Source organism: Ambystoma mexicanum, chromosome 11, assembly GCF_040938575.1.
Source record: "Ambystoma mexicanum isolate Mex_15411 chromosome 11, UKY_AmexF1_1, whole genome shotgun sequence".
Taxonomy (NCBI): domain Eukaryota; kingdom Metazoa; phylum Chordata; class Amphibia; order Caudata; family Ambystomatidae; genus Ambystoma; species Ambystoma mexicanum.
Window position 1 is genome coordinate 1,174,108,108 of NC_090934.1, and position 27,591 is coordinate 1,174,135,698.

Sequence of the window (27,591 nt, forward strand, 5' to 3'; positions counted from 1 at the left end):
AACAGGTCCGGGATATTAGCCCCATATAGTCTCTCATACGTGGGTGTTAGGTGTATTCCTAGATATTTTATAGATTTTTGTTCACATTTCAGTGGGTGGCGGCTTTCCAATTCTATCACGTGTTCTGTTTCCTCGGTAAATTAAGCACCTTGGATTTGTGGTAGTTAATGTGGAACCCAGAGACCCCTGCAAACTTGTCTAATAGCTCTATAGCTTTTGGAAGTGAGTTTGTTGTGTCCTTCAGGAACATGAGGAAGTCGTCCGCATAGAGGGCTATTTTCTCGGACCCACTGGCGCCCACTTCCACCCCACGGATTCCCAGTTCATTGCGAGCTCTTTGCGCCAGAGGCTCCATGGCCATATCAAAAGTCAATGGTGACAGTGGACACCCCTGCCTCATGGCTTTTCGGATAGGGATACTTTCAGTGAGCTGTCCATTAACCATTAGCCGCGTGGTTGGATTCCCATAATTAGCCAGGACCATGCAGATGAAGATTGACCCGCAGCCACATTTTCCGAGGGTCAGTTGTAGAAAGTTCCAGTTTAAGCTAGCAAAGGCTCTAGAGGCGTCCAGTGCCAGCACTGAAAACCGCTGTCCTGACCTACGTCCCCACTCAATAGTATCTATAGCTCTACGGATGTTATCGTAGGTGTGCCACCCTTTCACAAAGCCTGCCTGGTCCGGGTGAATTATCTTCGGGAGGACATTTGCCAGCCTCTGGGCCAGGATCGTGGAGTACATTTTTGCGTCCCCATTCAGTGATAGGACGATAGCTCGCACATTCCGATGGGTCTCTGTCCGGTTTTAGCAGGAGCACCGTAGTGGCTAGGCCGATGTCCCCCGAGGTTCACCTTGTGTCTCGTAGGTGATTAAATCATTTCGTTAAGGGGTCTACCTGGATAGTTTTATTATAATACGCATACATAAGCCTGGGGATTTATGTCCTCGTAGCATTTGTCTGTCCAATTCAGTGATCTGTGGTAAGGTCACCTGCCCCAGGAATGCTACCTGTGCTTCTCTCTCCAGGTGCTCCCTCTTAAGGTTATTGATGTAGTATGAGTACATAATCTCAGCCACCTCTTTTTCCCCTCTTGCTAAGTCCCCTCCCTGGTGTTTAAGTTGAGCGATGTGATAACGGGTTTTCTGCTTTCTTAATTTGGCCGCCCGGAATCGGTTGGCTTTGTCCCCATTTATATAGTAAGATTGTTTCGTTTGTAGAAGGAGTTGTGCAGCTTCGTCTGCCAAATGTGTCTCCAAGCCGTTCTAGCTTTTTTAAGTTCCCGCCACGCTTTCTGTGATCCTTTCTCTCTATACTCTGCCTCAGCCATTGTTGTTTTGGCCTCCAATTCCCGCCTCACCTTCTCTTTTCTTTTAATGTAGTTTGCAGTGTGCGTGATAAACTCACCCCATACCACTGTTTTGCTGGCATCCCAAATGGTGGCCCAATCCACCCCCTGTGTGACATTTTCATGGAAGTAGTTCCTCTGGGCCAGTTCTATGTCTGCCCTAAGGGTTTGGTCCTTTAGGATTATTTCATTTAGACGCCATGGCTTACGAATCTGTTGCCACAGAGTGATTGGTTCCACCCTCAGGGAGACCGGAACGTGATCTGATAAACACAGCACCCCAATTTCTAGCCCCGTAATTTGGGGGACAAAAGTGTCTGAAATGAGTACCAATGTCGATCCGTGAGTAGCCTCTATTCACTACTGAGTAATGGGTATATGCTCTCTCATGTGGGCGTAAAAATCACCACGTTTCTATTAGATGTAGCTCCCTGATGAATTGGGCTTGGGCTTGCCTGTATATGTTGTCGTTAGGAGTGGCTGGAAGGGTTTTATCTATTGCGGCGTCCATTACGCCGTTGAAGTCGCCCCCTATTAAGCTCCCCATTTTGCAATTTTGGGCAGCAGCCCCAACAAGAAGCGATCTTGTCTCTCGGTGGGGGCGTAGATTGCCACCAGGGTGACCTGTTGGCCCATCAGCACTCCTCCTAACACCAAGTAACGGCCCTCTGGGTCTCTTTTAACAAATTGCTTCTCGAAGTTGATCCCCTTGGCTAGCAAAATGCCCACTCTCCTTTTTTTTTGTCCCACTTGAGGCGAATTATTGTGCGGGAAAGGCCCTACGCCTTAGTCTATGTTCATCTTCCGGGAGCAAATGTGTTACCTGTATCCACACCACTGAGGCCTACATGTCCAAGAGCCTACTTATGATCGATTTCCTTTTTATTGGAGAGTTGAGCCCTTGGACATTTAGTGTTACAAATATTAAGTCAGCCATTGCTGGTTAGTAATAGCGGGCCTACCCTCGTGTTGTACAGCCTGTCCGCCCTCATGAGTGTTCCGTATATGTTGTGTGTAGCTTCCACCCAAATATCATGTTCCTTCATATCCCCCCCAACTTCTCAATTTACAACAACCCCTTGAACATCAACAAAAACTCTCACCATGGTTATACCACAGTGAATCACTGGGTTCGTTTTTCTCCCGGGAAATTTGGGATCTGGTCTCCCCCTCTGCCCCCTTTTCCATTGAGATGGTTACATAACTACCCTCCGCCACAGCGGTTTGCACCAACAAGGCTGAGTAACCCCTTCGGTCCCTAGCCTTTAATTCCCCAAGCTAATCCCATCTTTGCTTTCAAGTACTATTCATGTGGGGTCAATAGCTTTGGGTTCTTTGTTGCAACCCCTCAGCCAGGGACGTGCCGGTTTCCATTGTTCCCTTTCTGATCTGCCTCCTTCCTCCCTGCTTCTAGATGGGGGTTCTTTCTCAGTCGTTGCCTTCGCTGCCTTCATCCTCCCTCATGAGATCCTCCATATCCTCTTCCTTTGTAATAATGTACCGCTGTCCCTTCCACTCGAAGCGGAGCCCGGTTGGGAACCCAACGGTAGCGCACACTCCTAAATCTCAGCCAGTCTGTAATGACCCTCAGACGTTTCCTCTTATTGAGGGTAGCTTGGGCTAGATGTTGGTATAGCTGGATGGGTGTGGATCGGAAGGTTACAGGTTCCTTTTTCCGAGTAGCTCGAGAGTTGGAATAAGTGTATCTGGGTCAGCACATCCGGGATCAGATTTCTGTTGAGTTGAAAGGTGGAGTAGACCCTATGCGTTCGGTCTAGCATGATATTTCTGTCGTTCTTCGTGCCCAGGATTTGCCGGAACAGACATGTCTCATATTGTTGGAGGTCTGAGTCTACCACGGACTTCGGAATCCCCCGGATCTGTATATTGTTACGCCTAGATCTTTTCTCTGCATCTTCCTGTTTGTTCTGGACGTGCTCTATTTGTTGTTAGAGTTCTAGTTCCTGTTTGGCTAATTTGTCTTGTTCTTGCCCTAGTTCAGCCACTGTGGTCTCCACCTCGTCGACCCTTCTCTCTACTGCCATGACCCCTTTGTTGAGATCCGCAATGGACTTGGCTAGGTCGGATGCCCTGTTCTTGATGTCCTTTTTCAGCTCCTGCAGCATTGCTTGACAATGTCCTTGCCTTGTTTCTACACACTGGAACTCCCCAGGTTCTCTCTCCTCCCAGTTCTGTTCACTGGTTTGTGTTTCCAAGACTCCCCAAAGTTATCTGGCCCTCTGACATGCTTGCTTTAGCACGGCCTCAATATAGAGTCTGCCCGTTGTATTTTCCAGGCTCCTGTAACCCTTGTGGCATCTCCAGTCTTGAGTGTCAAAGTCTCTGGTTTCCCAGGGCTCCCCAAAGCCCTCTGTCCCTCTGATAGGCTTGTGTTAGCAGGGCTTTGGTAGGGTGTCTGCTCATTTGTGTTTTCTTGGCTCCCATAACCATTGTGGCATTCCTGGCCTCTTGTATCACTGTTCACCGCTCTCAACTCTGTTAACTCTTCGGGAATATTTGCTTCCCTTCTGCTCCTTGGCCCCCAGCTAATGCACTTCTCATACGGAGATCGGGATCCAATCCCTCTGCTGCGGTCTGGTCTTGGAGTCGGTTAACTTTCCCCAGGCGGACCACGGCTTCTGTTTCATCATGCCACCATACGAGACTCACATTCCTGTCCCTGTCTCTTTCCCAACATTGGCTTCTTGGTCGGTCAGGATGCCAGCCTTCCGGCGTCACGCTAGCAATTTACTTGCTCACCACGCTACCGCCAGCTCTGTGGGCTAGCATGGGTCTGCCCCTTCATGACTTCTTCCGTTATAGGCTCGCCTCTGCATAGGATTGTCTCGCCTCCATTCTTGGTTCTTTGTCGCTTTATGTACATCATCACAAACAAAAGGGGTGTGGCGTTCCTCTTTGACTGTGGAATTCAGGTGGGATCCTGCATTACCTGAAGCCAAAGAGATTGAAGAAATGTCAATATTTGGTGGATGCAAAATAGAAGTAAGTCTTTCCAATTCCCATGTAGGAAGACAATGTACTCTAGACTGGGTGCTCCTTACCGGAATGGGAGGCCTTGTCCCCAAGAGGGGAAGTCACTCCCAGTGACGTCCTACTTGCCCTTACTCCTAGGGATGGTCTTGATGAGCGGGCTCACCTCCCTAGGCTCAAAGGGGGTGGCTCCCCTCTGGGGAGAAAGGGACATATACTCCAGATTTGTCCCATACTGTAATTTCAAAACAGTCTTCTGTGATTAAATAGCTTAATTGAAGATTTAAATGTGCTACTGCTGCAAAGAAAATGTCTTAACCGAGTGTGCTTTCAGCCACTTCATAAAAAACTGTATGTGTCCTTCCACTAAGTCCTATTGGAAACGTGCATTGGTCCACAATTTTTCCTTGTGTATAGGTGTTAGACATCTGGCAAGTACTACTGTCATTTGCCCAGGCTCTTAGACCATTTTGCAGCTGCTACCAAAATGGTCAGTTGGTACAATCGACAGTGCCTGACAAATGCCTGCTCTGTCTACAGAAAAGCCCAAACCGCTGTTGGTAAAGCCAATGCTTATTTAACGACGTCATAGGCCAAACATGACTTCCATTCACTGCTATCCTTATCTGGATCTGAAATCAAAGATGTTCGTTTATCCACGTGAGTACTATAGGAGGAAAATTATTAGCTGCATTAGTTGAATCTAGTTTCTTTTAGCCAATGGCTTTACAGCTTTCATTACAACTCCTTTCTATTGTTTTACAGTATGTTGCCTATGTGCTAGCATTCAAGCTTTTAAGTACCTCCGTGACCATCCGAGAAGACAAACATGTGCCAGAGATTCTGAAAGTACAGATAATTGACTTGAGCACAGACATTCAGCAGAGACCAGGAGCGCAGGCGTTCAAGTGAGTAAACCATTAACATTACAATCGATTATAATCCATAAATACTTTAAAATTCTTATTTTTGAATCATTTCTGTTCCTGTCTTTCTTTACATTACTACAGAAGTCGGACTGCTTACCATGTTCTATATTGCAATGCACAGTTCATGTGCTACATACTGGATCCGGTCAGTCTTCCACACATTGCTTATGTAAGTAGGGCCAATTAGTATAGTGGTACAAGTGAAACCATGGCCTCACTGACTGAATGACACTCGAAGAAGAGGAACTCACAGTTTTTTTTGTGAAGTGGGTAGGGATGGATACATCTCTATCACTGAACTCACAAATGCAAGTAAGTACACTCTATCATGCTAAAAAACACATAAAGACGTTCCCTACTATATGTGTGTCTGCCATTTTCCAGCTGAAATTCTGAACCCACTGGAGAATATAATGCACACTCTCCAGTCTTTTTAATAGACATTCCTGCACCTGCCTAACGGAGAAAGCTCATTAAAGATTTTAGAATTTCATCCGGAAAATGGCAGACACACATATAGTCGGGAACGGCTTTATGTGTTTTTTAGCACGATAAGAGTGTACTTACTTGCATTTGTGAGTTCAGTGATAGAGGTGTATCCATCCCTACCCACTTCACTAAAAAACTGTGAGTTCCTAGTGTGACCAGAGTATTGGGCAACCCACAGTCGGAATACCCAAAACAGTCCCTTGTGTTTTACATACTCGAAGAAGAGGAACATTGTTTTTATGGAACAATAAGGGTAAACACTGTATATGCCATAAAAGAAAATGTATATGTTTAAGAAACATATTTTAGTTTGTTTGTGTGAGACAAACTAGATGTTTTAACATATGAATGCAGAGTTTAATGAGATTTGGGTTGCCAAGATGTTGAATGTCTTATTTCTGTGGAGGCAATCACTACTAGTACCACTACATCGTCAGGCTATGAGCAGTTCTACTCCAACAAAGGCCTGCTTAGAAAAGGGGCGGAAACTCTTTTTCTACGGGAAAAAAGCATGCTCTGTACAAAGACAACATTAAGGAGAGTGTGAAGAAAGACATCTGGGCAGTGGAACTCTCAATTTGGCAACCCTCCCTTTAGGGTTAGGCAAATCAGCCATCCCGGGAGTAACTTGAAATCAGAGTTGAAAAACGTATGAAATAGGCCAAAGAACCGATCAAGAGACACGGTTCATATAATCGACTCTCAATTCACAATCCATGACAATTTACATTAATTTAACATGCAGTGTTAATATTTCACACACAATTGGATTATCTCAATATTGGAGGCACCCAGCAAACCCAGAGTACCCTCTGCCGCTAGGCAAGCTGGCTTCCACATAATGCCATCTAGGTCTTTGAAGGATTCCCACAGTGGCACAACTTGTAAGCACAGAAGAGTAGCACAACTAGGACATATGACTCCCTTCATGTACCAAACACACAAGCTCTAGACTCTGCACTAATGGAAATATACTCTTCCTCTGCTGAACTTGCCTGGCCAGGTCTGTTATTAACGATTACCTTAGAACTGTTTTCAAGAAGTGAGGGTACGTGTCTAGTCCTAGGCAAACTGATTTTCTGCAAGCTTTTATCAGCTCACCTGGCGTGAGCGGGTGCTGCAGCTTCAGTAACAGTGGTAAGACCCTCCTGGGCCTCCATCCTGACCTGTACTTTGCCTCCGGTGGCCCCCTGCTCACTGCTCGCTCATCGCTGTTATTTTCCCTTTGTTTGTCCCGCCTGCCTCCCCTCCTTGTCTGCCCGCCCACCCCCCTCCCTGATTGGTTGCTCCCTTCCATACCCAAGGCCCTCTTAGGGCAGCCCCCTGCCCGGCAGCCCCTCGGCTAAGGCCCACTTGTCAAAGGGCGGTTCCGATTGGCGGCTCCCTGATAGTGTCTGCAGGTGTCCGCAGTGGACGCTAGCTTGCCAGTCACCTTCTTGCAAGGTGCCCTGCCTATCCCCCTTTTCACCTGCAGGCGTTTCCCCCATGTGTCTTATTACGTGAATGTCTGAGCACTAAAAAATAGCTTTGTGAAACCTAGGCCTTTTTTCCCTCTATACAGGATTCTCAAATTTGTGTCTCCCTCCTGTCCTCATGTGCTTTTTGTGAGCTCTTTAAGCCTGAGTGTTGTCCTGTCCCTTTGCTCTAGTTGCCTGCCTCCCGCTATCCTGTCTGCCTGCTCTAGCTGTCCCTTCTAGGGAGACACTAGAAGGGACAGCTAGAGCAGGCAGACTCTCCCTTCCACCTCTCCCGCCTACTCTGTTGCTCTCTATCTCGCCTATCTTCTCTAATTGCTTCTCCATTGACTATCCTGCTCTCCTCACTAAATCTGGTAGGAAAAAGTTTAAAAAGGACTTCCTGGTCTCAAACCCAGGTCTCCCTATCGCTGACACCTACACTAGCACCTCCTCCAAGGAAACTCACTGACATCCTCTTTTTCGTGCCTTCACCTGACCTATGGACCCTTCATATGGTCTCTGTGCTCTCGCCTTTCTCCTCCTCTCCCATTAATGGTGGCATCCGTTGGGATGTCCTCTTGGCCTCCTTCCACTCCTCTAAGGCCATCATTAATGTCTACTCTAATGGGACTGTCTTGGTCCAAGGCCCTCAGGCCAACCTTCACCTCTTTGATAGACGCTTCCCGCGCCTCATCAACTTCCTTTCCTCTCCTGCTGTCCCCCCCCCCTGTCCTCGGCTACCTTGCCTCCACCCTACCTCCCTGCCCCCCTCTCTTGCTCCTTCTTCACCTCCGCAGGGCGTACCTCTGATCTGTACCCCTCCCGCGAAGTCCTTCAAGGTTGGCAACCTTCTCCACATAGCCACTCTAAACTCTCGCTCAGCCGTCAAACATTCCTCCGATATCTGTCGCCTTCTTGAGGAACTGGACCTTGATGTCCTTGGTCTCACTGAGACATGGTTCATGGCCAGCTCTGTCACCAGCTTTGACACACTCCTACCTGACGGTTACAAGATCCTCTCTGTGCCCAGGCCCAACGGTGCTAGGGGGGTGTTGCCCTTATCTTCCCTGAGTGGATTCCTGCCACTGTCACTCCTACGCAGACCTACTCCTCTTTTGAATGCCTTGTCTGCCGACTCTCTCTCTCTCTCTTACCCATTCCCTTACCGTGGCTACTATCTATTGGCCACCCGGTCAAATTTCCTCCTTCCTCTCTGAATGGGCGGACCTCTCCTCCTCTCTCCTGTCCTCAACCACTCAACTCCTCTTTCTTGGAGACTTCAAGATCCACCTGGATGCCTCCTGTCCCCCCTCTGGACTTTTTCGTGATCTCTGCGACTCTCTCTCACTCTCTATTCTCCCGTCTGGCCCGACTCATTCTGCAGGGCACACTCTTGATGCTCTGATGTCTTCCGACCTTCCCCTCTCTGTCCCTCTCTCCACTCCTCTCTCCTGGAGTGATCACTTTCTCCTATCCTCCCACTTCACCTTCCCTACCCCTCAGGCAAAGACACCTTCAGCACTGCCACCCTCCTTCTCGGTCATCCGACCCATGAAGCGCGTGTCAGTTGAGGCTTTTGCCGCCACCTTCTCGCCCCCCCCTTCGGCTGACTTCCACCCTGACACAGCCCTCTCCACTCTCCACTCTGCTATATCTGATACTCTTGATATCCTTGCCCGTCATGAGAATCCGCCTGAAGCCCAATGCCAAATGTAACTCCTGTTATGACTCGGATCTCGTCACCCTAAAACGCAAGTGCAGGGTGGCAGAGAGGAAATGGCGTGCTTCATGTTCATCCTCTGACAAACTCGCCTGCCGCCTGCTCCAAAGGCAATACCGGCTCTCCGTTCTCACCAAGAAGAGAGCCCTTATCCAAGCCCGCATCTCTGCGGCATCTAACAATTCGGCCGAACTCTTTAAAATCTGCAAGGAGCTGGCCAACCCTGCTGCAGTCTCTACCTCTCTTGTCCCCTCCCAGGCCCTCTGCACGGCACTGGCCTCTCACTTCATTTCAAAAACTCAGGACATCCTGTCCTCACTCCCCTCCGATAACCCCCCCCCCTCTGTTCCCTGCTCTTCCTCTGCCCCATCTGCAGCCACCCCTCCTCCCGCCTTCTCTGCCTTTCCCCTTTTTTCTGCTGACGAGGTTTCCAGACAAGTCCGATCTATGAAAGTCTTGTCAAAACAGGTCCACCCCTGTTCCTCCAAAACTATCAAGGACCACATTGACTCCCTGGCTCCTGCCCTGGCTGACTTCTGCAATCACTCCTTCGCCTCCGTAGTCTTCCCATCCCCCCTTAAGCACTCCCTTGTGCACCCTCTTCTTAAGAAACCCTCTTCCGACCCCTCCTGCCCGGCTAACTATCGCCCAATCTCCATCACTCCCTTCCTGGGCAAGCTCCTGGAGAAACTGGCCATCTCCCAGCTTAATCTCCATGCTGAATCTGTTGTTAGTCTTCATGACCATCAGTCTGGCTTCAGAGCTGCCAGAAGCACGGAAACTGCTCTCCTGAACATCCGTGAGGACCTGCTCTCGAACCTTGACTCTAACACTCGGTGTGTTCTCATTTTGCTCGATCTCTCTTCTGCCTTTGATACTGTCAACCATGCCATCCTGCTCAACCGTCTCTATGATAACCTGGGTATCACTGGTCAGGCTCTGGTGTGGCTGACCTCCTTCCTCTCCAATCGACCCTCCCAGGTCCAACTGGGGTCCTTCCTCTCTGACATCTTTTTCTCTACCTGTGGTGTCCCCCAGGGATGTAACCTCTCTCCCTGGCTGTTCAACCAGTATCTGGCACTCCTTGCCCACTGCATCGCCGCTCTCTGCCCCAACTTCCAGTGCTATGCGGATGATACCCAGCTCATTTTCAGGCTACCCTCGGCCTCCTCTTCTCCTTCCCTCATCTCTGACTGTCTCTCTGCTATCCAGGAATGGTGTGCCGCCAATGACCTCTGCCTTAATGCCAGTAAGACTGAGATTCTACTCATCGGCACACCCACTCCCTCCTTCCCTGCAGCTCTCTGGCCGGCCTCTCTTGGCCCTCTTCCTCGTCCTACCTGCAAGGCAAAAAACCTCAGGGTCATCTTCGACTCCACACTCTCCTTCTCTCCTCACATATCTGACGTCTCCAAGAAGTCACATTACCAGCTGCACCTCCTCAGAGGTATCCTTCCATTCCTCTCCTTCCCCAGAAGCTCACTGTCTCCAGAGCCCTGGTTCTCTCGAAGCTTGACTACTGTAACAGCCTCTATCTAAATCTGCCTGCTTCTACTCTCCGCCTTCTGCAACTCATCCAGAACAGGCCTGCGAGATGTGCCCTTGGCCTCAAGCCCAGGGACCGTATGTCTCCAGGACTGAAATCGCTACAATGGCTCCCAGTGGCTGCGAGGATTAAGTTCAAAACCCTCTGCATTGTCCACAAGGCCTTCTGGGGGCTGGGGCCAAAATACCTTCAACTCTCTCTTCCTAAATATCTTCCTTCTCGAACACTTCGCTCATCCGCCTCCAACTCCCTCAGGGTCAGCCGCTTCTCCAAGCAACGAGTTGGGGGTAGATATCTCTCCGCAGCATGGGCCTCCCTCTGGAACAGTCTTCCTGCCTCCCTGAAATTTGAGGAGAACCATCTCTGGTTCAGGAAGCACCTAAAAACCTTCCTCTTTGCTTCTGCTTTCTCTCCCCCTCTCCCCTGCTAATTACTGAAACTGCACTGAATCTGCAACTGGGTCACTCACTGTCTCGGTCCTTGGCCCAGCCACTCTCCCCTGTACTGCCTCCCTGGCAACCCCTGCACTGGGGGACTGTCTCTGTATACCTACAGCCCCCACAATCAGCACTTGTCTGCACTTACCTTGCACTTGCCACCAGCGGGCCCTTATTTTTTTATCTGTGTACTGCTCCTCCCCTCTCCCTTCCCCATTGCACTTTCCCTTCCCCCTTGCACTTGCGCGATCTGAATGACACCTGGCCTAGTCGGATCGTTGTCTTTCTCCCCTTGTTCCCCCTCCCTGCCTTGTCGCGCCTTGAAACACTTGTGTATAGGCACGTTACAAATGCCATATCATATCATATCATATATCATACCTAGTGGTAGCAGTGGGTGTCTTGCCTGTGAGAATTCTTAGGAGTGGTGCAAAGTGTTTCACATATAGGGTAACACAGTATTACTTTGAGTCAAATTATATCCACACAGAGATTCTAAATACATCTGCTTTCTCTTTTTTTCAAGGTTGTGTAGGTCACTGGTAAGGTGATGTTTTTCAGAAAGTCTCAAATGCTAATTTCTCCCTTTTCACAAAGTTAGTACTTTCCGTAGGTCCAATGCCATATCTGACAATAGGAAATGCCGACGGCACCTAAAGAATTGAGCCTGTTGGATGTACATCAGTTGATTATAGTTGCACAAGTTCGGAATCGTGCCATTGTATAAATGCACAAAATATATTTTTGCATGTCTCTGGATTACAGTTAGCATATTCTTTTTTTTAAATTGTATTTATTTTTATTGAGATTTCTTTGAAATAACACAGAACCAACACACCTGCCCCATATCTCATCTCTCCCTGCCTCCCTCCACTGATCCCCCACCCTCACCCCTCCCCAACCACCTCCCTGACCAGGTTCCAAAGAGTGCTTATGATTCATTATCAGATATTTAGTGGCGTATGATATGCCCGGTGTTCACGGTTTTTGAGGATGAATGGACTGACTAAAGTCATTATGTAAGAAAGATCATATTGCTCCCCACTCTACGCTGTATCGAGACTGCTCTCCTTGAAGGGAGTAGGTCAACCATTCCAGGGACACAAAGTGCCATACCTTGGTTATCCAGTCCTTTTCATCTGGTGGGTCTGACTGTTTTCATCCCTGGGCTGGTACCAACAGTGCCGCCAGGGACAAAATTATTAATGCTTTCCTTTCATATCTTATCATGCCTTTTTGTTCTGGGCCTTTAAGCCACAGTATGCCGTGTTCCATGTTCCTGTCTATCTGTATGCCAAACACTTATTCCGGTATCCCATTCACTGCGGCCCAGAATTGTCAGAACTTGGGACATGTCCACCAGATATGACCCCGTCCGCCCTCAAACAAAGCAAGGACATGTTAGGATTGAATGTGTGCAACCTTTCTGGAGTGTAATGCAATAGGAACATAACCTTTAACCACAACTCCTGTATCTGTATTGCCCTTGTTAGTTTAGGGATATCTGCCCACAGTCGCTACCATTGCTCAATCTGAATCTGGCATTGTTCCTCTTGGTCATGAATGGCCAGCTTGGAATCTTTGGGCCATCCGACAGCAGTTTATAAGAGTGCAGTGATCAGGTTCCTATTCCCTGCGTTATTAGTGAAGTATGTTTCAAATGGGGTAATGGGTCTCGTAGCAGCAGTTCTCACCGTGGGATTAACCAACCAGTGAGTAAGTTGCTGGTCGCTGAACCTCACGGTTTCCCGTAGCCCAAAGTGTGATTTACACTGGTCCAACTGTTTAATATCCTGGCCCTGGGTCATGTCCCGCAGTCTCTTGCTATTACTCCCGGTCCACTGTTTATACTTTCCCCTTTCTGTTTTGGAGGTAAATTGAGGGTTCTGGAATATTGGGGTGAACGGTACGACGTAGTCTCCTTCCATTTAACCTGCACGTCCGATATATCCCTGAATAGGGTCGTGATCGCGCTTGTATGCATATTCTCTGACCCGTCCGAGCATGGTAACCATAATACTTCGTCTAGCAGTCTGCCCACTACCGCCTTTCCATCCTGCACCATGTTTTATCGTGATGGCCCATTAGCCACTCTCTTATCATTCGAAGTTGGGCCGCCACATGGTATATATGGAAATTAGGAAGAGCCAATCCCCCTTTGCTGCGGGAGGCCACCATTACTCTCGGCTATTCTGGGTTTCTGCTTCCTCCATATGAATGCCAAGATGAATTTATCTAGGGTGTAAAAGAATTGAGGGATTTTGATCAGCAATCCTTGGAAGAAGTATAGGATTTAAGGGAGAATCACCATTTGTATTAACTGGAACCTTCCTAACCAGGAAATTATCAATGGGCCCCATGTGTTCAGAAGATGCGTTCATTTCTTGAGAATAGGGACATAGTTTGCTTTATAAAGCGATGCAATGGTGTCAGTTATCTGGATACCCAAGTAAGTCAATTGGTTATCAACTGTAGCATATGGGGATGTGCCCTGCATTGCTAGTAACTGAGGCGGTGTGGGGGGCAGAGGGACAGGGTTAGCATTTCAGATTTCTTAGTGTTTATTTTTGGGCCTGCCCGCTTACCAAACTGTTCGAGTTCCTGGGATATACCTTGTAAAGACCTATCTGTGTCAGTTCACTGTGAGGAGCAAGTCATCAGCAAATGGCATGATTCTGCGCTCCCCCAAATGGGATACACTTAATGTGGTCTGTAGTTTGTATTCTGGTTAATAGGGGCTCCAAATATATTGCGTAGAGCAATGGGGATACGGGACAGCCTTGTTTCGTACCCCTCCTTATATTTATTGATTGGGACAGGGACCTTTTGATTGATAGTCTAATCAATGGGGTAACATCATTTGCTTGGACCATGTGGCTGTATCTGTTAGCAAAACCCATGCACTCCATTGTTTGAAACAGGAATGACCATTCCACCCGGTCAAACACTTTCTTTGCGTCAAGTGAGAGCAAAAATTGCTGGGGAACCTTTTTTATCAAGTGGCAGACCTGTCAGATGTTATAACATATCTGCCTATTTTTAATAAATCCTGATTGGTCCTGATTAATCAAATCTGGGAGTATGGTTTCCACCCTGTTCGCCAGCACCTTGGTGTAAAGTTTGACATCCAAGTTTATCAGCGCGATTAGTCATTATGATGCGCATTGAGTGGGTCTTTATGAGGTTTTGGGAATAACATTATTTTAGCCTCTTCCAATGTGGGGCATAGTCTACGTTGCATTCCTATTTGGTTGAATAGGGCAGTTAATTTGGGTGTTATCGTGGCCCTGAACGTCTTTATAAAATATCGCTGTGTATCCATTGGGGCCTTGTTCAGTGGTAGTGATTTGATGACCTGGTTCACTTCGTCCTACAATATTTCCGCTTCTACGAGTTCCCTAGTTTGCAGCGTTATTTTATTGCGGCGTAGTGACTGTAAGTAGGTTTGTTGTTGTTCCCCATCTGGGGCTTCTGATTAATAGAGGTGAGCGTAAAATTCCAATAACTAGTGATATTCAGGGTGGTGGTGGAAATCACTCAGTTGGTTTTTAATCTGTGTTCTTGTCTGGCTTGCCCTTTTCCCCCTAACGTATATATCCAACAAGCTATCTGTCTTATTCGCTTTAACATAAAATATCTGTTTAGCACGCGGCAGGGCATTTTCTGATCTCCTATATCCAGTTGCTCCCTCACGCTTCTAAGTTCTCGCTTTGGTTACCTGCTCTGATCTCGTGACATGCGTGTCGTTATCCCCATCAATTTGGTTTCGAAATACATAGTTGACACAGTTTAGTCCTACACGATGTCACTGCAATGAGGTGCCCCTTCCCTTCATTACTGCTTTGAAAGCGTCCCATACTGTCACCCCTGCCACATCGGGTGTGTGATTAAAGGCAAAGGGTTCCCTTATTTTGTCCCTCAATCCCCCCGTCAAGATCTTATCTTTTTAGTATCTCTGCCTGAAATGCCCAACGTCACTGTCTGTCAGGCTTGTTTGCACATTAAAAGCTGATTAACAGCAGGGCATGATCCGAAAGGAGAATGTCCCCTTCTTTTTTTTTTTTGTTTTATCCTTCCCATAATCGATGACGATGCCCATACATAGTCGATTCTAGAGAATGTGCTTTGCACATGTGAGTATTGTGTATACCCTTCCTGGTGCCCTTGTATTGTCCTCCATACTTTAAAGTTAGGCTGCCTATTTGTAGTTTCAGCGCTTGTGTGGGCGATGCCTGACCGTGATATATTCTAGCACTGCAATCTTTGTGTGGGTCCCATGCTACCTTTAGGTCGCCCATTCAAATTATATCCACTGATGCAAATGATTCCAGGGCCGCCAATGTTGACCGAATGAAGCTATCCCATCTTACCTTTGGTGTGTACAGAGGCGATTGTCATAATCTGTGTCCCCAGTTTACATTTCACAAACAGATATCTGCCCCTTTTATCCCCCTCAGTGTCCAAGACACTTAAGACTTTGCTTTGTCTAAATGCTATAAGGGTTCCCCCTTTTTTCCCTTCTGCATTGGCCTGAAACAGCATCGGGTATCCTCGCAGTTTGAACCTCTGCCTGTCTCTATTACGTATATGTGTTTCTTGGAGAGCTATAACCTCTGTGTGTATGGACAGATATTACATTTTCTCTGCTTAACGGGATAGTTGAGACGCCTCACGTTCCATGTTGGCATCCTGAATCGCCCTCCCATCGCACTTCCGGACCAATGGATGCTAACGTCTCTGCCCCTGCAAGCTATTTAATCCAGACCTTTTGCATGAGAGTCCAATGTCCATATCCCTGTGCACACTTAGCTTCCACTCTCCCCCCAACTTGGATCTGTCTCACCCCCTAACCTCCCCATGCCCCCAACCACACCCCTTCCCTTCTACCCCCCATTCCCTATAATCCCCAACCCCTCCCCTCGAGTGCGAGCCAAAGTTCCTAGTGCAAACAGGGGCACTAGCCTCCCGGAATTGGCTCACCTGTAACCCCAGAGATAATATATAAGGCACAACTAACCCTTACTGAGATCCAACCTCCTCCACCCCAGTTCCTCCCCTTGGCCGGCTTCCGACCATCCTTACTGGGTCTCTATCATCATAATCATTTATATTCGGCTTATGTATACACCAAGATACCTAGCATTTGGTAGGCCCCCTGCCCCACGCCCTTGCTGTTCTGCAGGGAGCCCCCTTACCTATTCCCTATGGAGTGAAGGTTCTCCAATGCTATTTCCGTCGCCTGGCTGATAGGTGCCCGCTAGGTCGATCTTCATTTGTCCTCTCTAGCCACCTTCTCCCACTCCCATGGTTTCCTCTTTGCCTTGCTAGTCTTCTTCAGTTATCTGTAGGATGACCAGCCCCTCGTCACAGGTTGTGATTCTGTTTGCATTCCCATTTAAATAGGAGACCAAATGTCCATTTATATTTTATGTTTTTGCGTATGAGAGCCTATGTCACCAGGCCCATTGCACGACGTGTGATCAGTGTTGCATGTGCAATGTCTTCAAATAGGATTTCCATGCGCATAAGATTTTTTCGTTCTGGCCGTATATTAACAGTGCCGCCAACAGATCTCTGGCTGTGGTGCCTAGACCTCTCCTCTTGGGGCTCGCCCTATGCACTCTGTCTATTGAGATTGCCACTCCCGGGTCTTCCCCAAAGATGTCCCTGAAGACATTTAGCAGTTTCTTTCAGGTCTTTAGCCTCAATATTTTCTGTTAGATTTGTTATTCTAATGTTAGACCTCCGTGAGCGATTCTCAAGGTTTTGCACATCGGATTTTAACATTTTGAGCCACCCTGGAGAGGTTCTCCAACAGTTTGCTTTTCCTGGCATCTTCTGCCACTTCCTAGAGGGCATTTTCTGTGGCACCTGTGCGTGCCCCCAAACTGGCTATATCCCCTCCTAATCTCTTGCAGCATTTGTTTCAAGTCTGCTTTCATGGCTGTGGATTGGGACTGTAGGGAGTCGGACATCTTGGTATGGAATTCCTGGAAACGTTGTAGTTCTTCCTTATTCATTGCCATGTCTGTGGGGGAGCGTGCTGCCAAAGACTCCTTTGGGGGTTGTACTGCTATCTTTCCTGGTATCTTGTCCTGAGCACCGTTGGAGGGTCCCTTCCTGATTCCCTCTCAAAGCTTTATTTCTGGCTGCCCCTTCTTTAGGTTTGTTTCTGGCATTGAAAGCAAGTGAGAAGGTCGCCCTCTCTCATCCCCTGGGGCTTGTCTCATCAGCCTGTGTTGGGTAGCTCTGTAGGGTGGCTATTGGTTGTCCTGCCTTGGGCACCCCGGCATCATGAATGCCCTCTACTAGTGCATGGAGCCCTGCGTTCTTCCGGGCCCCCCACTCATCATGGGTGCCTCATCCCCTGAGAGCGGATGCTCTACACAAATTGCCCCCCACCCCCGAGGAGTTCCTCGGCTTACTGCTGGCTCTCTAGCGCAGTCGGACCCACCAGCCTCTCCCAGTATCGCTATTGTCTACCCTTTCTCATGGAGGGGATTGGGGCGGCTCCCGTCAGCGGTCTTATGCGCCCTGGTTGTTCTGCTGGAGGTCCCAGGGGATAATCTCACCTTATTGTCCCAGTCCACTGAACATGTCCCCCATTGATGATTCTGCTGCGGGGTTGCCTCTCCTACAGGCTCCTCTCAACCTCGCCGCTTCTATCCTCACTGTAGCCCCTTGGCGGCGGATTCCCAGACGGTCTATGCTGCGGCCAGGGCATCTAAGTCACTGCTGCCCGTGCCTGCCTTGGCAGTCTCGAGCAGTGCCTTTGTTGCTGTTATCCACGCGGACATTGCTTCGTTGAACGCGGCCCCCGTTGCTGTTTCTGCTGAGGGCTACCTCACCTGCAAGTCACACTAGCCCTCGTAGCTGCTGTGCCCACAGTTGCTGCCCTACAGCTGCGGAGATGCTACCAGTTTCTGCTGCGACACGGGCTCATGCACCATTCCCATCCGGGGCAGCAAACAATCACTCTGTCTCTGGTGTTTTTTAAAACCTTTCTATTATGTTTTATTAAACTTTGTGTACAGCAAAAATAACATAAATTACAGCGCACGCTGAAATGCCACGCAGACGGCAGGAGTGATGGTGCAAACGGATTATTAACAGTGTCACATGGGGTTTCTCAAGTGTATACAACCCGTGACTGTGCCCGGGTCAGGCCACAATCAAAGGTCAGGGTCGCCAGGGGCTCATGAAGCCGAAATTGATGTTTCTGCTAGCCTCCCTGTCCCCCCAACACCCACAGTCTCCAGGCCAAGCTGGTGTCAATAGTGGTACAAGGAGTGGCCCATCTCAATTAACGGCTGCAATGGATTGAGGGTGCAAGAGGATATCTTCAAGGGTGTGAAGGTGGTGTTGTGGGGCCAGCGGCGGTCACGTGGCTGGACTCTCGGCCGGCCTCATTGGTGCTGGGGGGCTGGGGGGGCAGCACCATGCTGTTATGCCTGGGACACCCAGACTTACTGGTTGCTGCAGGGCAGGACCATGAGAGGCTGTGGGGCTCAGCCTGGGTGCCGGAGCACCGGGGATGCCTGGAGCATCCTGGATGGTGTGTTGTCTGGGCTGGACACAGGGCACCAGGCTGCTCTGGGGGCCCAGACCAGCAGGGCCGTGGTCACACGGTGTGGGGCCAGCAGTCCAGGGCCGAAGGACAATGATCACATGGTGTAGGCCTGCAGGCCCACAATGAGAGACGGACACAGGAGTTACATAGTTGGAGTCAGCTGCCATTCTACTGCAAGTGCCGGAAGGGGCTCCTTTTATTGGGCAATACACGTGGGAGGGACACAACCCCTTAAAGGGGTAATACACAATGGGAGGGTCACACATTACAGGTGGGTGAGTGGGAGAGTAAGGGTGTGAGGAGGAAGGGAGAAAGAGTGAGTCTGACAGCGCAAGGAGAGAGAGAAAGAGAGACAGCGCAGAGAAAGAGTGGCAGTGTGCGCAGAACAGTGAAACATGTGTGACAGTCTCCCTCACGTTATCACAATGTGGAAATAAACCTGTCCCATTTGTCTGCCAGTTATTTGTAAAGGTTGCTGGCAAAATACCTGCACTGAATCTAAAGAATAGCGAATTTGCCAATCCTGGGCCCGGGTAATCCAGATAAGGCTCGTTTCCCCTGATAATTGCACTAATGAGTTGGTGAAAGTAAATGACGAAGAGGTTTTAAAACAAACTAATTATTTACTCAGAATAGATTAATTATAAACATGTACAATTCATTTTTAGGCGTATGTAATAATTTTACTTTAATTTGATTTTATATAAATGTGTAATGTGTACTGTATTTAGTTTGAACTTGTGTTGAAAGTTATTGTAACTGCAAAACTCTATAAATAAAACTAATACAATCCAGTCTGCGGAACCTGAAAACCTGTACGCCTGCAGGACTCGAGATCGGGCGGAGGAGGGTACTGGAGACTTAAATTGGTATTTTGCTTGAGGTTGATTGTGTTGGAGAATGCTGGAGATTTAAGTTGCTGGAGCATGGCACTGTGTAATCATGAACGTGTTGGAGCAAGACATTGGAGGTGTAAGGTGTTGAAGGGCGGGAGTGGGTGCCAGATATGTGAAGTTGTTCACAGGGGGCCTTAGCGACTCGCAGTGGATGGTGGGTTGCCTGTGGTGAAAATGGTTGGGGCACATTCAGGCTCTGGGTGACTGGCGGGAGTGGGTTGCTGTGCAATGGTTCAAAGTGCACTATTGACAAGAAAACCCCTGTATGTATTTTCCAAGTGTAAAAGCATGAAGTGGTACAGCCTCTGATTGTCTTCTGGTTGGACTTGTGTTGGTCAGTTGCAGTTCCCAGTCTGTGGGCTGGACACTTGGCAGGCACTAGATGTCTGCGCTTTGGGGTTTAGGCCTCTTTGAAATGCTCTGTCTGTTTACAGTTTAGCCAGAGTGATGTACAATAATCCAGGTTGTTGTGTTGGATGTGTGCTTACATTCAAAGTAATTTGGTAAAATGGGCCTATACACACCGATATTAGCGCTACTTATGGTGATCCATTCTTGTATGAAATGCAGATCACATTAAAGAGATATCATAACCATATTTTTATTAGTGTCCTGAGGAACAATGCTATGTGATGCCACTTCCTGTTTTGTCAAGGTTTGAAAGGTTGTGTGTCATCACTTCCTGTAATGTCACTTGTGGACAGGGTCAAATAACATCACTTCATTTGATGTCATCGCAGATCAATGGTCGTGTGATGTAACTTCCACTACGCCTGGCATTTTGGTGAAATGACGTCCCTGGAGGGGGATACATGTTTGATTTCTATAATGTAACATGTCAATTCAAATTGACCTGTTTTAATAACCTTTATTTGTTTTGTGATATATTGTGTAAAGGCAAATTGCTAAATGTTCTGTGCAAATGCTCTTCTTGTTTTACAGAATAGAGGCCAAATTGGAACACTGGTATGTAACCGGTCTAAGGCAAAAAGATGTTGTGCCTTCTCTGGTAACATCCACTGCCAACACTGAATCATCCCTGCTAAAAATACAGTTTGAGAGCAATCCAGAGAACAGCATCGCTGACCAAACGCTTATACTGAGCTCCCAGCCAGTAGAGATTATATATGACGCAGTAAGTACACACTGACTTTGTAATATCTAGCTTTTTTCATATCTATTACCTCTTATCTGACAACTGGCAGATGCATCAAATCCAGAAATCTGCTACATTTACTAGCACTGGCTAGGAAGGTGTGAGCAGAGGCGTTGCTAGGGGGGGCTAAGGGGGCTATAGCCCCTGGTCTTTTGGTTGTAGCCCCGGATATAATCTCAGGAGCTACAGCCAAAAGGCTGGCTAGCCCCCAGTCCTGACAGCTCCGACATCAGCATAGCCCCGGGTCTTTTCCAGGCCTAGCAACACCCCTGGGTGTGAGTGAAGTAATTTCAGAGAGATGGACACTGTTACTTTTGTCAAGATGTGCCCGATATGGGTGGTCTTTTTGCTAAAGCGATGCAGGAAGTTGACCTGGAGTAAAGGAGGAAGTTCTTTTGCAGTCAATCATTTGAGGTGGATAGTTTATAACCGTTCCAGGAGGCAATTGCAAGATATGAGATTGGAAAGGGGTTTGCGATTTGCAAGATTGCCCAAGGCTTCCTGGGACTGCCGTGCAGGATGCCCTGCGACACCCAAGGAAACTGCATTGATGATTACATTGTTGGGACTTGGTGCAGGCCCCAGAGTGCTTACCCTTCTATACAAGGCTCCGTGCGATGATAAACCGCGGTCTGGGTCGAAATGCACAAAGACATGGGACGCAAACTTGGAGAGAATGTTTGTTTAAATGCCAAGATGTCTGTATGCAAGTGAAAGAAGTATCATGTAATGTCAGATTCAAGCAAATACATTTGAACCTGTTCATAACACCATATATTAAACATAACTACACCCGTCCTTGGAGGCCAACTGTCCTAGATGCAGATCCTGCAAAGCTTTCTTTTTCTATCTCATATAGACATGTTCAGACTTATCAACATTCTGGTCTGGTGTAGAGGCTGCGTTAGTGAGCCACAGGTGAAATTGCTGATTCCAGAGGGCAAGAATGATGTAAAACTGGTATTTGTGTCCACTAAATGGCTAATTGCTAGTTAGTGGATGTCTGGAAGCCCCCCAACTGTTGGTTGTGGTTTAACCTCCAACTGCCATGGGTTTTTTCCCCCCCAGTGCCAAGGCCTTTTTTGGTGATTTCGGTATGTCGCCATTCAATCCCTTAACCTTTTTGTTACAAGAGATATCTCGGCCAAATTTGGCCCCTTTTTTTCTCCACATGTAGGCGTCGTAGCGCCACCAGGGAATCCTAGTTTGCTGTAGGGGGGTGAGAGAAAATAACCAAAAAGGGAGAACATTTTGGGTTTTTTCAGAAAATGGCAACAAAATGATGTACAAAGAAGACTGTGGTTCTTTGCTTGTAAGAGCTAGGAACAAATGGTTTGCTGTGCTGAATTCGCCATTTTCCAGGCTTTTAAGAACAGGTTGAGTGGAAACCCCAAAAACATATTTTCATATGGTTACGAGCCGTTTTGTGAGAGGTAAGCGATTTTGGCCTTTTTTGTCCAATAGGACATGCATGGACGAATGGAAGGGAAGGGTAGGAAAGCTGAATGAGAAGTCAGAAAGGCATACATTTCTGAACAGTAGACAAAATTCAAAGTTTAGGAAGGGATGATTTGCGCAGGTCAGGCAACAACTTTGTTGGGAAAAATTCCATAGTTTGGGGAAAAATCGGGAAAATGACAGAAAAAAACTACATTTTCAGACATTTCACTCTAGCCACCCACCGAAACACACGGCCAACAACACATGGCCTACCTTCCCGCGTTCCCACAGGTGTCCCGACGAAAACGGTACCTCACATGTGAGGCTGAACCTACCTGGGCGCAAAGGGAAAAGGCTAAAATACTGGTAAACCCAAGTCTTTCGGCAGAGCAGATTTGCTGGAATTTTTCTCGTGTGAACAACCTACAGATTTGGGCCTGGGGTGTTGAAGCCACCAAGGAAAACAGGGAACTCCATGCATTTCCGAAAAGAGGGCGCCCGTGGGAATCCACAGAGGTCTGACTTGCGCGAATCGGCCCAGAATGCATTACCCACAAACCCCGGCAAGGTCCGAAATGTGGCAGAAAAAACACAATTTCCGCACATTTCACTTTCTCACCAATAGAAATACGCCACCAGCAACACATGGCCTACCTTCCCACGTTCCCATAGATGTCACAATGAGAGGCAGATCTCGTATGCATGGGTGTCGTCACCTGGGTGAGAATGGGTAAATCATTTGTACAGTAATACTAGAATCACTGTGAACCACCCACTGCCACCCTGTTTCTCCTCTTGAAGCCCACTCAAAAGCACCTTTGCTCACACTTCTCATACATACAGTTTACAATGCAGTCGGACAGGCAGAGTGGGGTTTAGCACAAGGAGGAAAGTCCTTGTGAGCAGTGAAGCCATGACAAGGCACCCACTGTTTCACTGGCCATTCATACACCTTTCGTGTCTGCAGTCAGTAGGCATCCATTTCAGCAGTCTCACCTCTACCAAATCACTTGCGCCACAGCAACTGTATCTGCACACTTATAGCATGTGGACATGTGCTCAAATTGCAACCGTGTCACCGGCCAATATCTTTCACACCATTTTCCAGTACTTGCATATCAATTGTGTCTGCATTCAAATGTCCTGTTGCACCACCCGTATCTGCACACTCACAGCAAGTGGACATCTGCAGACGTTGCACCCATGTCTCCAGGCAATTTCTTTCACACCTTTTTCCTGAACTTGCATATCAACTGTGTCTGCATTCAAATGACATGTGACACCAACCATTTTTACACTCTGATAGCAAGTGGACATTGGCTCACTTGGCTACCTGGCCTACAGGTGCTGTCTTTCACACCAACTTCGAATACGCCCATAGCAAGTATGCCTGCATTCACTGTCATGTTGAAACTTTCATATGTGCAAACTTGCCCACACTAATCAAACATCCACTAACATGCTAATCATTTCTGCAGTGCTGGGAAAGTGCAATCACAGAGATGACATCTGCATATACTACGTAGTTTTACCTCACTCACACACCAAACGTATCCAAGTCATTCCTACAAAAGTAATTTCAGTCACACCACACAAGTTCAGGTAAAACAATAAAGAAGGTAGGGTGGTACGAGGTACGCAAGACATTGCCGCCATATACATGGTGTCCAAGTACCACTTTCATGACACTTAGACCTCAATGGAGGGAGCCAAAGTGGCGTGTACTATTTTAGAACGACGCCCCATGAGTGAAGGGTACCAGAATGGTGTTCCCGTTCTCTCCAACGCACCCCTCGAGTATAGGGAGCAAGAATGGCGTTTCTTTGCATGGCGAGCCTCAGGTGGAAGGAGCCGGAATCACGTTCCTATCCAATGTACACCTGAAGCGGAGGGAGCTTCACTGAGTTTTTTTTTTCTAAGGCAGGCCTCATTGGAGCGAGCTGCACTAGCATGCCTTGCCAAGGCACCCCAATGGGGAGAGAACCAGAATGGTGTTCCTTTCTTGTGTAAGGCACGCCTCCAATGGAGGCAGCAGGACTGATGTTTTTTGTAAGGCAAGCCTCAAGTGGATGGAGCCAGAATCTCATTCCTTTCCAATGTACACCTGAAGCAGAGGGAGATTCACTGACGTTTTTTTCTAAGGCAGGCCTGAAGTCGAGCAAGCTGCTCTAGCATGCCTTGCCACCCCAAAGGGGGTGAACCAGAGTGGTGTTCGCTTCTTCTCCAAGGCACGCCTCAAGTGGAGGGAGCTGGAGTGGCATTCCTTTCCAAGATGCGCCTGAAGTGGAAGGAGCCTAAATTGCATTCCTTTGCAAGTCACACCTCACGCAGAGGGAGCTAGACTGAACTTTCCTTCTAGGGGCAGGCCTGAAGTGAAAGGTACTAGAGTGGTGTGCCTTTCCAAGGCAGGCCTCAAGTGAAGTGAGCAGGACTAGCATTGCTTGCCAAAGTACGCCAAAGGGGAGTTAACCACAATGGAGTTACTTTCTTGTGCATGGCACACCTCGAGTGGAGGGAGCCGTAATGAATTTTATTTCGCAGGTATGCCTCAAATGGAAGGAGCGTGAATCGCGTACCTTTGCAAGTCACGCCTTGAGCTGAGGGAGCTAGACTGACGTTTATTTCGAAGGCAGGCCTCAAGTGAAAGGTAAGGGAGTGGTGTGCCTTTCCAAGGCACGCCTCAAGTGGAGGGCGCAGGACTACCAATGCTCATGAAGGCACGCTAAATCAAGTGAAGTGAGTTAAAATGCTGTTGCATTTTTATTGGAGGTACACCTCCAGTGTAGGGAGTAGGAGTGCTGTTCCTTTGTAAGACACGCACGAATTCAGAGCCTATGTGTCCATTTCAAGGAATGATGGGCATTCCCGGAAATCAGTCGATCTCCCAATAATTTTCCTTTGTATGATACAAAAGGAAACAAGGCTGTAGGCAGAGGGCTGGCTTGGATGGGCATTGGGGACAGTACACCTGAGTATCCCTCCTCATTCCTTGTTTTTTACACACCTTACATTTTCTGTAAGGTTCTGTCTTCATGGCTGTAGCAGGAACATAATCAGCAACGTGTCGATCTTTCAATCTGGCCACATCTTCTACCTCTGTAAAGTTTGTACATGGACCATAATCAGAGATTGTACAACTTCTTTTTCAAAGTTCAGAAAGGAGAGGTTGTTTTGTGGAGCAACTGCACGGTACACCACATAAGAATTGTACGTTGCTACATGCATAATGTGTATGGCCAACTTTTTTATAACACATGCGCGACTTGCGTTCAGCATGGTATGGCTGAAGCACTTGGTCTGCTTTATCTACCCCACCCATGTACTTGTTGTAGTCCAGAATGCAGTTGGGCTTCCGCACTTGCTGAGTCTGCCCGCGCGGAGTGACTACTGAAGTACTTTCATCATGAATAGTACTTAGCATGTGCACATCCCTTTTGTCGCAGAATTTTACTGCCAACAGTTCATCCCGCCGCAATGCCATACATGCTCCCTTGTCCAATTTCTTACACACAAGTTGTCCGGGAAGCCTTTGCGGTTACTGACGGTTGTCCCACATGCCAGTGTGCCCACATTGTACAATTCCTTGAAGAGTGGAATTCCTGTGTAGAAATTGTCCACATACAAATGGTGACCCTTGTGGATCAATGGTGTGAGAAGATACCAAACAATTTTCTCACTTGTCCCTAAAGGGGCTGGGCAGCCCAGAGGGTTTTGGGTGGGGTCTTTCCCAGTGTAGACTCTCATCTTAACATTGGTTGGAATCCATGAATGTGCTCTGGAATGGGGTTTGAGAGTGGGACCCGTGACCTCAAGAACTGTGCAGCGTACAAATTGGTTTGCTGAACCACATCTGCAATGAACCCATCATCAACAAAAAGGTTGAAAAAGTCAATAGGCTGAAACCCATCTGTATTCACTGTGCGCCCTGATATACCAGTGAAAGGGGGCACAACAGGCTGAGGCATTGCTGGAGGCACCCACTTCGACTCATCAGCCATGTCAGGAACTGGCACATTCCTTGCACGTCCTGCATGTCTCCTCACCCTTACAGGTCCCCCGCGTGTGGGAAGTGTGGGAAAAGATGCATGTCCTCTTTCATCCTCTTCGTCGTCAGATGATGAGGAGATGGAGGAGGAGGAGGAACTAGCATCCATCGAAAAACTCACTTCCCCATTCACCTTCCAGCTCACCCTCAGAAGCACTATCTGTTTCAGATTGCACATCTGGCTCTGTGCCCTGCTCCGAACCGGATTCCATCACTGAAGAGAAATCCTCTGCACCAGACATAGTTCGACGAGAAGCCATGACTACTTTCGCTATAGAACCCTTGACTGCCCAAAGAACAGAAAAAGACTGAAAGAATAAGTATGTGTGCTTCTCAAAGTATGGACCCTAGTAGAGTAAGTGGTATTCAATGCCACAGAACTACACCACACAAGTACGCCAAAATGTCAAGACTCTGCTCACAAACTGTAGCAGCTCTCTGCAATATGATGTACACTCAGCACGCTACAAAAAACAGAGCACTATTTTGCTAACCCTCACGTGAAATGTTAAGGACCAGCTCACTGCTTTCTTACAAGTGGGTAGACGGCTACAACACACCTGGCTGCACCTACAACAAAGACAACAAAAAATGTAAGTAAGATGTCCTCTTCTGCTATACCATACACAAATACAAGTGTGGGGATGAGGATTGAACCCACAGTACCAATTCAGAGACAGCCAACGTGCTTTGCACCCTCCCCCATAGGGTGCGGGTGGATGGGAAATGGAGCAGAGAAGCAACCACGTAACGTATTCGTGATTGTGTGAGTTGAAAAGGCAGAGGCGATCAAGAGGCAGTCAGTGAAGATAAGGAAAGCACACGGCAGGCCCTTGCAGACAATTGCTGGCACACTTTCGACAAAATCCCCTGCTCATTCACATAGGGTTCTGTGTTGGAAGGGGGAAGGTCACAGAACGGAACTACTGCAAGGGGCTGAAAGTGGTGAGGGTTTGCAAAGAAATAAGCAGTACTGACATAGTGAATACATTGACATGCCATGAACACTAATCAATTGCTATGAAGTTGTAGTCTCACTGTCAACATGTTTAATCACAATTTTATTACCATGCCACACAATGCAGTAAGCCCATCAGTTACTGGGCTCCCCCCCGGCCCCACACTATAGCGTTGGGGCAAAACTCAAAATGTCTGCAATGAAAATGTCCATGCCTCTTTTTGAAAGGTGTACCCCGTCTTGGTGAAACGTCAGTTCACCTTTGATGAAGCCATGGTGAATTGTCCGAATTCTATCATTGCCCTTTGTCAGTCTTGCCAGCTCCCAATTCAGTTTCTTCACCAAGGCGTTGATGGCCCTTTCCTTCCCTAGAGTTCTCCAATTCCTCCTGGGAATCAACTGGGACCATGCCATCACAGTGTTTGGAAACCTCTGTGATATCCCAAAAGGAGAAACGAGAGGGAAGAGAGCACCTCCTCCATCTGACCAGGATTTAGGTAAACCTTGATCAGCAAAAATGTTTGAGATATGTCTGAACCATAGACTGGCCACTCCAGAAGGGTTGCAAGCATACCATTACTATTGATATCTATTTGGTGCATTTTCCTGA

The 27,591-nt window shown here is 47.9% G+C and overlaps 1 protein-coding gene across 4 annotated transcripts in view; it reads left to right on the top strand.

Annotated features, from left to right (window-relative positions):
* The window catches only part of VPS13C (vacuolar protein sorting 13 homolog C), a 5,236,720-nt gene that overhangs the window by 1,419,681 nt on the left and 3,789,448 nt on the right, over positions 1–27,591 (top strand). For all 4 annotated transcript variants that reach the window (XM_069624493.1, XM_069624490.1, XM_069624491.1 and 1 more), the window contains 2 exons: positions 5,104–5,246; positions 20,325–20,517. In XM_069624493.1, the coding sequence (XP_069480594.1) occupies positions 5,104–5,246; positions 20,325–20,517 (336 nt within the window). The remainder of the gene's footprint in view (positions 1–5,103; positions 5,247–20,324; positions 20,518–27,591) is intronic.